The sequence below is a fragment of the Chiroxiphia lanceolata genome, chromosome 9 (genome assembly GCF_009829145.1).
Source record: "Chiroxiphia lanceolata isolate bChiLan1 chromosome 9, bChiLan1.pri, whole genome shotgun sequence".
Classification (NCBI taxonomy): domain Eukaryota; kingdom Metazoa; phylum Chordata; class Aves; order Passeriformes; family Pipridae; genus Chiroxiphia; species Chiroxiphia lanceolata.
This window is the reverse complement of record NC_045645.1, coordinates 14,515,174-14,528,848: the sequence shown is the minus strand read 5'-3', so window position 1 is coordinate 14,528,848 and position 13,675 is coordinate 14,515,174. Positions and strand designations below refer to the sequence as shown.

General features: G+C 40.1%; 1 protein-coding gene across 2 annotated transcripts in view; it reads left to right on the top strand.

Annotated features, from left to right (window-relative positions):
- The window catches only part of SLC44A5 (solute carrier family 44 member 5), a 71,104-nt gene that overhangs the window by 34,575 nt on the left and 22,854 nt on the right, over positions 1-13,675 (top strand). For both annotated transcript variants that reach the window (XM_032697113.1, XM_032697112.1), the window contains exons 3-8: positions 3,024-3,097; positions 5,094-5,178; positions 7,868-7,952; positions 10,712-10,840; positions 11,575-11,635; positions 13,240-13,363. In XM_032697113.1, coding sequence (XP_032553004.1) covers positions 3,024-3,097; positions 5,094-5,178; positions 7,868-7,952; positions 10,712-10,840; positions 11,575-11,635; positions 13,240-13,363 — 558 coding nt within the window. The remainder of the gene's footprint in view (positions 1-3,023; positions 3,098-5,093; positions 5,179-7,867; positions 7,953-10,711; positions 10,841-11,574; positions 11,636-13,239; positions 13,364-13,675) is intronic.

Below are 13,675 nucleotides of genomic sequence, written 5' to 3'. Positions count from 1 at the left end.
CAAAAGGAGGAAAATGGGAATCTTCTCTGAATTTGTTTCTGACTTTGGGGCTTCCCACTTGCCTGTAGGAGAAGAGATTCAAAGAAGCTGATAGCATGCATTTTTTTTGAGACAAATGAGTGCTAGTAATCAATGTGTGAGTGGGGACATGACTGTTTGTACACCTTGCTATAACTGGTATAACTCTGTGTACAGTGTGGGTGGAGAAACACCTGTCTTTGCTTTCTGATGATAAAATATATTGTCCTGTGCTTGATTTCTTGTCAGTTTTCATTGGTCAGGGAAAAAGTTTGTCTTCATTATGGAAAAATGGAGAGGGTGGGTGTCTAGGGGAATAGGCTGCTAGTTGTGCATATTGGCATTGAAAGGTGCAAGACAGCTGGAAAAGATCGCATCCCATCATCGTGACTGCTGAAGCTGATGCAGTTTTGAAAGTGCTGTAGAGTAGAAATGATATTTTGAGGTTGTTCATCAGGCTATCCCCCAAACAACCAAAACCCTGAAAAACAGAAAACCAAGTCTTAATGTTTTTTTTTCATTTTCCTCTTGCTGGTTAGACATATTGTAGAAGTTTTCTCTTATTACTTTATTTATCCTGACACTTCCTGGACTATCTTTAATTGTTCAACATCTTTCTAGAAATTCAGTATTCTTGTTAAGACAAAGATCATCTTTTCCTCTGTGATTAGAAAATGTAGTTAATGGGTTCTCACGTAAATTGATTATCAGTACATTTCCATAACCATTTAGCTACCTTATTTAAGAATTTGAAAAAAATCTGATAAAAATATTGACCTTAACTAGCAATACAAATTTCACTTTCTCACAAATGTAGATGTGTTACTAATAAATATCTACATGGCACATCATTTGATAATGTGACCTATATTAAAATAATAATCAGGTTTGACATCTAATTATCCTTTGTGCTTTTTAAACTAAATAGCCCGCTAAAGATGCTACTTAGATTACAGTAAGAGTCTGTCATAGATAAATGTTGGTAACTAACCACTTGTGCAGCATATCTTCCTTCTCATTTCAGCCCCAGTGAAGAAAGGGATCTTCATAGCTATTCATGACATTGTATGGCATAGTATAACATCACCTTGACACAACATGACTCAGGGAAGCCTCAGAACACAAGTTGTTAGTTAACCAGGAAGGAGGAACTCAGAAGTGAGGACATCAGTGGTCACCTTCATCTAAGTCAGCAGAGTTGAAAGGGGTAACGTGAAAGTCACACTGTGAACGTATTGAGCCTCCTTTTGCTCTGTGTGGTTGCACAGTGCTGGGCTCGAGACTATTTATAGTTGCTAGTGCTGTTTAACTAATAAATGTCATGTTTCTTGCTTATGCAGCATCTTGAGCACAGTTGTACTCGTGACAGATTGGGCATGAAACTGCCAAACAGAGAGAGGTTCTAGTCAGTCATTAACGATTAAGTGCATGAGCTGTCAGTGAATAAATGGCTTTTATGCACTAATACTCTGTGGGTGATTTTATCTTTGCATTAATTTATTTGCTAGGATGCCATTAAACATGCACAAGGTATTCTTTGCATGCACTGCCACATGTAACAAAGCAGAGAAGCCAAGAAGCCAGTATGTTTCTGAGAGATGGTGGAAAGCAAAAAAGGCTGGATAATTTCTGATTAGGTTTCAGTAATAAGCATGGGCTTTCAATATCTCCTATTAAGGAAGAGCCAGTTCCCATCATACCAGTTCCTGCAACTTTGGAAACTCCATAGTCTCGAGCCTATAACCATGTGTCTTTACAAATTTACTTTAATTTATTAATTTAAGAAGCTTTATGTTTTTTCCTCTCCTGTGGAGCCTTGTATTTATGAGTTACTGTTATGATCTCACTGGAAGTGAGCTACATGAGCTAATGATGATGTTAAATGGAGCCAGGGTTTCACCTATAATATCTAGTAAAATAAGCAGTTATTTTGTATAAACAACAATTAGTCTTTATGAACTGTTTCAAAATTTTCTGAAGCCACACAAAAAAAATATGTACATACTTTTTTTTTCCCTTAATAGTTATATAACCATAGTATTTGGCAACAGTGAGTTTTAATAGATATTGCACAGAAATTCATGTATTACAAAGAACATAAAATCCTGCATTCTGGTAAAGTGTTTATGGGTACTTGTAGCTCAGCAAAACTTTAAAAGGAACCTTTTAACACAAATGGGTATAACCTTTAATTGCATTTAGGTATCATAAAATGAGACCCGTGAGAATTGAACTGGAAGAGGTTTTTGAGACTATAGGAGTTGTAATTAAAGTATTTATGGTGCCATATTTCTCCTGAGACTCTTGAAATAAATATTGTACCTTTAAAAATGGCTCTAGTGGGATGAGACCCAAGCTTGAGCAGTGTCAGAACTACTTCTGAATGGAGGATGGGAAAATGAGAAGCAGTATTTTAGCATCACTCCTTGTACTTTGAGCAGTTGTCCTTTCTTAGGTTACTGTCATATTGGCCTTGAGTCCTATACCCCTTCAGCCTCACTAAAAGTTTATTTTAGTGAGATGGTAAAGCTGTGGCTCTCTAGAGAAGTGTACAGGATTTTTGATTCCTTTCCACACTTGGAAATGCGTTTCAGGTTCTTCAACCGTTTAAAAAATCTGCACTTTATGTTAAAACATAGTGGGTTTTTTGTAAGAGGAAACATAGATTGGAAAACAGAAAGAATGGCAGATGCTACAAGTGGTGTGTTCTGAGGCAGATATCCTTGTAGCAGGTTATACCATGAGTAATCTCATGGGTTCAATGTGGTAAGGTATTATTTGTTTTAACAATACTTAAATCTGGTTTTATTGCTGTCTACCACGAGAAAGGCATACACATTTATATGCTGGTCTTGCTGCAAAAACAGGACCTCACACCTCAAATGTGAGTTTGTAAGTGCTGATGTGGACAACTTATGCAGATGTTAAAGTACCCTATGACATCAGTGTTTTCAAAGGGTCATATTAAACACCTTATTTCAGAAAGTGTTTGTTTTTGTCCCTAGGCACTGCACAGACGTTATTTGCTGTGTGATCTTCATAGTTGTCATTCTGGGTTACATTGCATTAGGAGTTGTGGGTAAGTAAACACAGGTGTATAGTAGTGCTTTTCTATACAGAAGGGAAGCAGCTTTGTGAATGTTAGCATTTTTAACTGAGATGTCCTTTGGCTTATATTTATGTAAAGCTTTCCAATCAATAAGAAATGTTTTTCATAGAAGCAAATAATGAATTAACATTGTAATTCATAGGATCCCAGAATGGGTCAGGCTGGAAGGGACCACAGTGACTCACCTGGTCCTACCTCCCTGCTGCGGCAGGGTCAACCCAGAACCCATGGCACAGGATTGTGTCCAGAGAGTTCTGGAATATCTCCAGTGAGGAGACTCCACTCCACTCGGGGCAATCTGTCCCAGTGCTCGGTCACTGCACAGCAAAGAAGTTCTTCCCAAGTTCAGGTGGAACTTTCTGGACATCAGTTCCTGCCCGTTCCTCTTGTCCCAGTGCTGGGCACCCAAGAGCAGAGCCTGGTCCATCCTCTGACTCCTCCCTGCAGACACTGACAGACATGGATGAGGTCCCCTCTCAGTGTCTCCTCTTGAGGCTGAACAGCCCCAGCTCCCTCAGCCTTTCCTCGTAAGGGAGATGCTCCAGTCCCCTCATCATCTCTGCAGCCTCTGCTGGATATGCTCCAGGAGCTCCATGTCCCCCCTGTCCTGAGGAGCCCAGAACTGGACACAGCACTGCAGATGTGCCTCACAGGGCTGAGCACAGGGGCAGGATCACCTCCCTGACCTGGCAATGCTCTTCCTGGTGTACTGCAAAATTCGACTGGCCTTTTTGACCCCCAGGACACGCTGCTGGTCAGGGACAGTTTCTTGTTCACCAGCCCCCCCGGTCCTTCTTTGAAGAGCTGCTTTCCAACAGGTATTTAGGAAGTTCAAAGCCATGTGTGTTCTGATAAAAAAACCTCAAAATTAACTGTGTTCAAAAAAAATACCATGGTTTGATAAATTTGCAATCATAAAGTAACTGCGATGGAAAATTTCATTTGTCATTAATCAGACAGTAAAAGCTAGAAGCAAATGGTTCAGATTGAAAGCAGCCCTGAGGAGAAGGACTTGGGAGTGCTGGTTGATGAGAGGTTGGACATGAGCCAGCAGTGTGGATTTGCAGTCCAGAAAGCCAACCATACCCTGGACTATGTCAAAAGAAGTGTGGCCAGCAGGTGGCGGGGGGATTCTGTCCCTCTGCTCTGCTCAGGTGAGACCTCACCAGCAGTGCTGCCAGCTCTGGGGCCCCCAACATCAGAAGGATGTGGATCTGCTGGAGTGAGTCCAGAGAAGACCATGGAGATGCTCCAAGGACTGGAGGACCTCTGCTCTGGAGACAGGCTTGGAGAGCTGGAGGTGTTCAGCCTGGAGAAGGGAAGGCTCCAGGGAAACTTTAGGAGTCCCTTCCAGTGTCTGAAGGGGCTCCAAGAGAGCTGGAGAGGGTCTTTGGACAAGGACATGGAGTGACAGGACAAGGGTCTAAACTGACAGGGCAGGGTTAGGTGTGATGTTGGGAAGAAATTCTTCCCTGTGGGGTGGGGCACTGGCATAGGTTGCCCAGAGAAGCTGTGGCTGCCCCACCCCTGGGAGTGTTCAAAGGCAGGTTGGATGGGGCTTGGAGCAACCTGGTGTAGTGGAAGGTTCCCTTCAATGCCAGTGTCATTGTCTGTGAACACTCAGATTTGTCTACACAGTTAGCTCCTGTTCTTTACTCTTCTAATAACCATTATTTTATAAGTCCATTACATCATTACATATTTTGGATGCCACCCAGATATATATGCCCTGAAGTAAAAAGTGAAGTGGCTTTCTTTTTTACTGATTCATCCATATCTCGGTTCAGTTTAGTGTGCTTTGCATTTTAGTTTTTCATTAGGAAATAAACTAATCAGTACTCTTCAGTGGTGATCAACAAAGAGTAAAATGGTACATTAGAAGTGATACATTTTGATGCTATCTAGTTTTAACTATTAGCTGCGTACACTTGACTAAAAGGTTAAGAGGTATGTATATATTTTGCAGCTTGGGTGCACGGTGACCCCAGGAAAGTGATATATCCAACTGACAGCTATGGGCAGTTCTGTGGTCAGAAAGAAACCCTCAATGAGTGAGTACTACATCCATTCACATACCTTTATTACTCGTGCACTGTGAATAAGATGTGAGGTTTCAAATCCCTGTCAAAGAGACGACACTCTTACTGTATTTATTCCAAATAAAATTCAGAAATATATTAGTTGCCCAGTGCAAATCCAGACCCAAATTTTTAGTGTCATACAGCTTTTTGTGCCATTCAGAGAATATTTTTGGTAAAGCATCAATATAACTTAGGGATTGCATCAGCAGCTGCATAGAAAGTGACTAGCTGACACAACCTCTGCCAAAGTTTGAATTTTTCTCGACATGCACCAAATAACAGAAAAGACTGTAATGCAAAGCTCTTGTTTTTTTTCTGGTGCTTATCCAGTGCCAGTAGAGAGGAGATGGAGTGGTCTGGGAGACTGGCAGCTGTAGCCACACCCTCCTTGGGTAAATAGAAGGTAAATAGAGCCAAAGGGGCTCTGTTAACTTATGTCCGTGTTCCAGTTTTCTTAAATTTTGAATTGTAAGAGTTAAATTAATTAGTTGATCTCAACAGAGTACTTCTACATGAAAATAGCCACTCAGGGAAGAAAGATGTCGCATCAATGTTTTCTTTGAAAATCTAAGTGGTTTATGAAATAGAATTTTAAAAGTTTGCTTCTTCCCTTACTTCTACCTTTTAAAAAGTATGTATTGGGCACTCTTTATGTCCTTGTCACTGGATAGATATAGATATGTGTATATATATATGGATGTTATACTAGCATTTGATAACAACTCTTTGCTGCATCTTTCTTTCCCCATTTAGTTTTCTGTAGAAAAAAATGAGGAAGCCACTGTCCAAAGGGCACTTCAGAAGGCAGGGGAGCAGGAGTATATATACTCTGAGGGTTTTTTTACGGAGGAAACAGACTAGTTAGTGTAAGAAGATGTGTTCCATGCTCTGACTTAGATTCTTTACAGCAATTGTTGGAGAGTCCAACTTCCTGAAGAGGAAAAACAAGGAGAAAAAGTCGTAGCGTTGTGTGTGTTCCCCTCAGTGCACCCCTTCTCTGTTCCTCGCTTCACCCCGAATTTGTCCTTGTCCCCTCTGTGGTCTGTAAAAACAGTGAGCAAATGGTTTTGAGAGTCTCAGAGACATGGCTTCCATACACTGTGTGGTGTGGTGCCAGGTGCTTCTCTCTGATTCTTATAATTCACTCTCATTCCCTCTTTCTCTTTGTTACTCAGCCCTTTAGTTATTTCTTACTATGTGGTTTCCGATTTGTGTTAACAAATGTCCCTCCATATATATGATTGCCGGAGAATAATACAGCTACTGAGATTGCATTTCGGCACTAATTTCACACGTTGAGGAGTTTCTTATAAAAATATAAGCCAGAAGACACATAATACAACCTAATGGAAAAGCAAGAGTGTTTATAGCAGTAGACCAGGACACCCTTCTGAACAAGGCCTTCTAGTCCCCAAAAGTGGAGGTGTGGGATGTACTTGTCAGGCTTTTGTCAGTACTGTTGTTTTTCAGATTCCCTAAAACTAAGCAGTGTGAAAGGCTGACCCAGAACTGTCGTTTTCCAAAGTCCCTGTGGGGCAGCCACAGCTTCTCTGGGCAACCTGTGCCAGTGCCTGACCACCCTCAAAGGGAAGAATTTTTTCCCAATATCTAATCTAAACCTTCCCTCCTTCAGTTTGAAGCCATTCCCCCCTGTCCTGTCACTCCAGGCTCTTGCATACAGTCTCTTTCCATCTTCAGGTCACCCCTGAGCCTTCTCGCTTCTCTATGCTGAGAAATCCCAGTTCTCTCAGCCTTTCCTCTTGGGAGAAGTGCTTCATCCCTCTGATCAACTTGGTGACCCTTCATAGGCCATAGCAGGCCATATGCACCATTATTTCTTACAGGGACACAACATAGTCCTGGCATGACTAGCTGGCTCTGAAGTCTTGTGTAAAAAGGGCAGGACTACTGCCATATCATCTTCACTAGAGCTATCTGATAATTTTCTGACATAGCAAAGGTTAACAGCATGTTTTGCTGTCTTCAAAACCCAAGTCTTTAAATCAAGAGATCTTGGGGTCCTCAGTTTTCAACAAATCCAAACTGAAGTGACAGCTACTGCAAGGTCCCAAGTTCTAGTAGCTGTCATGTGTGTGGCTTCTGGGCTGCAAACCCCTCAAACTGACCCCTATTTATATCAGAGGGGGTTTATCAGTGTTATTAGTAGATGCTATTATCATTCTGTTTTCTGGCCAACTGCTTTTGGTTTCCAACTATAAAAAGCTTCTGATTGATTTTGGTGCCACCTGCTGATCAACAAAAATTAGGCAGCTTTTACAGTATAGCATTTTCTGATGGTGCGTTTGCATGCAGTGCATTCACAGGATGTTCAGTGGAAGCACAGAGACCACGGTGCTTTTGCCAGGGTTACTTTACAGACCTCACCCTTTTGAAGCAGGACTACAGCTTAAATTCTTTCAGCTTAAAACCTGGCTGTGGAAAAAACTTCTCAAAATTAGAATTCTTTAGAACAAATACTTCTGTTTTCAGAGATGTCTTGATGTGGAACTTTTGCTTGGGATTTTTTTGCCTTGTGTTTACAATATGGCCATTCACGGTTATAGAATTTAAATATCAATGTATGCTATAAATTTTGGAATGGTAGGATGTATAAACACCTATATTTATGACATTAATTATCTTATATCCACTTCCATAGGAACAAGACCATTTTGTTTTACTTTAACATTCTGAAATGTGCCAGCCCCGTAGTGTTAATAAACCTGCAGTGCCCTACAACACAGGTGAGTGAAATGGAGAGAGAAAATATTTTCCCTGCATCTTAGTCACGGTGCTTAAGAACTAGGCATACATTTGTTTGGATTTAAAAATTGCTGTTCATGTCCTTCAAAATATAACATGATTGTTTTATAGGTGACTTGTAGCACACAGTCTCTGTAGCCTGTGATGGTCAGAAAAATTAAATAGAAACGTACAAGATTGTGTGTTTTTGATAAGAGTTGACAAAAAAAGTCTGTTGAGTTGAATACAGCAGTTTGTGACTTATTAATTCATCACAGGCAGCTATCCAGTACTATTCAGTGCATGCAGAAAATATGGATTGACACCTCTGGTTTTCAAAGCTAGACATGTTCAAGAAAATGTGCATACAGGAGTATCTGGGTGTGGTTAGAACCTACGGCACTTTGAAAAGTGAAGATTTTGAAAACTTTTTCTTGCCTTATGCCACACTTTGTACTCCCTTTGTGCTGCAACTCCTCATGAAACTGTGAAATAAACCCAGTCACTGAACTTGTGTGGGTTAAAATTATCTTCCTAATCTTTTTTACAAGACCACTTTACTGACCTGGTTTATTGAATAATTGCACAACCAGTTATGTCAGTTCATCCTAAGAGGCAACAACTTAGAGCACAGGGTAGGTCAGAGGAGTTAGGTGCAGGACTGCTCTGATCCAGCTTTGCTGCCAAAGTAAAGTGCAGTTAAACTACAGGTGACAGACGGTGGTCTCATTCATCTTGACAACACTCAGTGAAGTCCAGTGTTAATTTGGATGAGGTTTGTTACACAGTAACCAATTTACTGATTACAAATGTTAATTGTCTACTTACTGGGCTACCATTTTAAAATGTTTCTCATTCTTACTTGCCCTTACTTGATAGATATTTCTGACTTACCAGTTAATGTGACTTTATGGACAGTTTGACACAGCTGAAGAGGTGGAAATCTCCAGCAAGGAATAGCAAGAACCCTCTTAACAATTGGCCAGTTGCTGTCAGAACAAAAACTTTTTCTATCAGCAGCAGATTTGGCTTCAGGAATCCCCATCTGTCAACATGCAGACACCAACACTGTTACCCTGCCGTCTTTACCTCTCTTACTGGAACGATTCAGTCTGTTCAGAAATACTGAGATCATTGTGTGAGATTTGACTGGTGCTGTGGTCAAGTTGGTAATGGCCATGAATCAAGTAAGGTGAAATACTTGTTTCAGGAGAGTTTGTTGGAGTGGAGTAGTTATTTTGTTCATTTTCAAACATGCAGCATCTGCAAAACTAAAAATGCTTTTGAATACTGTTTGTTACTGCAGATGGTTAAATCTCTGGTCTTTTGGGAAAATGTTGAAGAAATGTTTGTTTGATAATTTCTCTTTTGAACTGCAGACAGGGTCCTTCATTCCTGTCCTATCCATATCAACTAGCAGGAGAAAAAACCCCAAGAATTGCCATGGGGTAAGAGCTTCAGTTCTTGAGTAAGCCTTTGGAGTTGCAAACTGTTGTTACAGTGCACTGGATCCACAGGCAGCACATTTCATTGCCTGTTTCAAAGATGGCAGGCAGGGTGTAGTAAAGTGTATGCTTGTTAGTCACCTGTTGTCCCAGCAAGGACAAAACTCTGCTTTCTTTGTTTCTTGGCCTTTGGGTAGTCCATAGGACAGAAGTACTCATCTAGAAAGATCCTCTTGCTGCATCTGGCCTGTTTTAAGGATTAGTACACAACCTTTTCTAAAGTTCCTTTAGGTGAATCCTGTATGGTGGAATGCCCTTGACATGAAAAACAGTTTTGTGCATGATATCTCTCTGGTACTTGTATAGCAGAGCTTTGCAAGGCGTGTTTGGATAGCACAGCTTTGGAAACAAACTGCCTTCTAGAAGAGGCTGAAATTTGCTAAAAAGATGGCCTTTACGTCCCAGGGTTAACGCTGAGGAGTCAGAACATCTGTCCACTTGTGTCATTCCAGTGACCAGCAGAGCCTTCAGAGTCTGTGTATTCGGGCAGCCACTTCTCCATGCCCTAAGTCTAAACCACAGCTTCTTAGAGGATGCGTTCATTAAACCCCAGTCATTTCTTGCTTTCTCACATAAATCCAACTTATAATGGTTGTACCTTGAGTGGTGTGAACTTCATTCCTGATGTGTGCATCCCCTTGCTTTGTAACTAGGGAAGATCCAGCCTTTGTCAGCAGTTAAAAGTCACTTTTGAGTGATCTATGACTATCTTGACTTGACAATATTTGTAGAGATGTATTTGACTGAAGAGACTATGTAGAAGGATGGAACAATATTACCTGAGACTTTTAATTTTAGTGAGACTTTTTTAAAATAAAGGTCTCCTTATACATGTAGTAGAAAGAAATTGCATGTATCCTGTGGAAGTAGCTGCCACAACACCTCATTCATATACACTGCTGCTGATAGAAGTAGGGGAGGACCTGACAGATTTTTTCTTGTTCTTCAAAAAAAATAAATAATGCTCTTTTCAACAGACTGAAAGCTCTGCTTATCTACCAGAATGTGTAATACCCAAGAAGGTACAGAGAGGGGCTTGATGTGCCTGATATGAGGAGAGACTTTGAAAGTGTGTTCTGTCAAAGAATTTTAGAAGTATTCGTCTAGGGAATCAAAAGGACAACATACATCCCTTTCTAAATCCTGCAGTAAATAATAATGAAGGCAGTGGCCTTTTTCTTGCTTTTCCATTGCACTAATTTTCCTCACCCTTCTCTACCCCCAGTGTATCTTTACTCATTTTTTTTTTCTTGCAGCTTTGTGTTTCAAAGTGCCCAGACAGGTTTGCAACATACATTGATGTTCAGGCTTCCTACAGATATAAACCAGATCAGTGGAATTACTTCAGGCAGTTCTGCAAACCTGGCTTTAACAATCCTCGCAAGGTGTGTATCTATCAGTGGGTGATGGAATATATTTTTTCTTCAAGCAAAGTGTAATGTACATAATTTTACTGAACTGCATCAAAGACTTGAATTATCTGATGTCACAGTATAAGCATATGTCCCATTTATGTGATTTGACAGTTGTTTAAACCAGGGTGAAGGTCTTGTATACACACTAAATTCCCCACTCTTTAAATGATTGCTGTTTGCTTAAAAGAATATCTGCAGCTACCCATGTAGTTGCAGTACTGTGGTAAGTACTTAGGTACTCCACAGCAGTAGAGCAGAGTGTCTCAAACCAATTCTTAAGGCTCATAAGTCATCTACAGCTACTTAGAAATTTAGCTAAGAAAATTAATCTATCCTTCGTGTTATTGATTTTGCACTCAAATTTACTGTGTTATTTCTCCAATCTTTAAAACACCTTGCAATTCAGCTATATTAATTGTGCTGAATTCTTGCTTTCTTTAAGAGAAAAGGTGAAGGAGAGGCAAGGAACAATTGCCCAGTCACTTCTGGCTTAGATGCTGATCCAAAGTGGACAGGTCTTTTCTTTTTTTGTCACTAGAAAAGAAAAGAAGAATAGTCTTTTCTCAAATCACAATGACAGTTTGGATTCTCACTTTAATCATGAATGTATCTTGCAGCTCCACCAGCCAGGTTTGGGGAGGAGGCTACAAAACCATGTAGTTAAACTGCTATGTATTCAGCATTACTATTTTTCCCCTTTTTAGTCTGTTGCTCAAGTCCTACGTGATGAAGATTGTCCTTCGATGATCATTCCAAGCAGGCCTTGTGAGTGGTTCTACTTCTTACACACGTCTTAGCAGATTGTGAGCATTCACATTAAAGCACAACTCCAGTCTGAAGTGTGTTTTTCATAGTGGCAAGGTCACTATGAACTGTCTGTTATCTGACAGTCACATCCATTCAATTTTAAAGAGTTTGAAAATATAAATATTTACTGATATTTCTTCTGTCATCTGGAAACATTCAGCCTGTGATCAGGTCAAGCTGAGCTCTTTTTTGCTCTTGAATCATCACTGATAACAAAAGTTTTATGGCTCAAATTGTACCTTCCAAAATATGTGAGGAAGCAACCCCACCGGCATCAAGAAAATGTTACGAACGTGAGAAGGCTCATATGGGCAGCTGTTGAAGTTCACATGATACTTCAGCCCAGTCGCAGTGCAGCTCTTTTCAGCTGCAGTGCTGGCTATGCAGGGCATACAGAGGAATTAAGGGGTCAAAAATGTTTTTGTCACTATGGTCAGCACATATTTCTGAGTAGATAACCACAGATCTCAGAGCTCATCTCACCTGCAGAAATGTAATACTGACCCAGAAGCTTATGCAAATAAGAAATTGCTGTTTATTTTTGCCATGCTTTAAAATGGACATCATGTAAAATGGGGACAGGTTATTAAAAAGAGAAAATATGGATTCAGTTTTAAAAACATATTAAGAATTCGTATTAAAACTGATGTACTGACCCAAAAGACAGAAAATAATTTGCAAAGAAACCATTGTCTTCTTTTAGACTACAACAAGGGGCAGGGATTACAGAGGGAGGAAAAGAGGCACGTTACTTAATTGTTTAGTCAGAATAATTGCTGGGGTAGATATACCAGACTGAATATTGAACCCTGGCATTAATATTTATTGGAATCTGATAAGGAAAGCACTGAATGGTTATATAAAGTACAGCTGTGTAGGAGGACTGACCTGCTCTTCCCTTTGGAATAAAACCCAGGACTTTTTGCAGCAAAGAACAGGGCAGCATAAATGAGTGTGCAAACATCTCTCCTTTTCTCTCTTTTTTTATAATCTCCTCCTCCCTCTGTCTAACCAATAGTTTCTGTCTTTTTTCCATTGCTTCCTCTCCAAGAATATCTAGTGATAGTGGCTGGTACTGGAACTCATCTGGCATATGAGGAACTGACACTTGCTGTTATGTATTGTTTTGGGTGCTAGTACCATTCGTGACCAGTCAAGTTGAGTCTGTCCCTGGGGGCTGGTCTGATTATTACCATGAAATGGCATATTTGAGAAGCTTCAGTTTTTGTAAGCTGCCCAGATACTGACAGAGAGTAAGTTCCACATTTATTACAAGTTCTTAAACTTTTACATATACTACTGTTGTTGTTTGGTAGGACCTAGAATCTCCAGTTGAAATCTATGATCCTACCCTGCCTGAGCTTGGACAAAAAGCCCCAGAGCATAAAAATCATAATCTTGAATGTAATGGCTCTTCCAAAATTTGTCGAAGTCAGCATATTGTTAGATAATCAGTTGACTGCAAATCTGAAATTATTTAAATATGTTACAAAAGAAAAATGATGCAAGTGGACCTTGACATGAAATGTAATATGCATACTTTGTTTTGATACTTTGAACAGTTCTTAAGAGATGCTTCCCAGACTTCTCCACAAAGAATGGTGTGTTGACCGTGGCAAATCAGACTACGTTCAAAGATGGAAGAGGGAAGACAAGAAATGTAACTGATCTCAGGGAAGCTGCAAAGTAGGTTTTACCCTTTTTCAGTGTTCATTTGTTGGATTCTGAGACTGTGCAATAATTTAGGAATTCAAAAATAATCAGAATCTGTTGTAGCCGATGGCTGAGAGTACCCAAGCAAGACTTGGTAGTAAGTGGTCTCTCTGTGCCTGAGCACTTCCAAATTTCAGTTAAGGAAATCCAGCACTGTGGTGTGCAGAAAGGAGCAAAAAGTTTTAGTCTGATTGTCTCAGTGGTTTTCATTTGGTTAAATCATTCTTGTTGTTTTTCCTCTAAAAAATTAGTTTTGCTAGGAAAGTTCAAGATGCAAACCTTCTG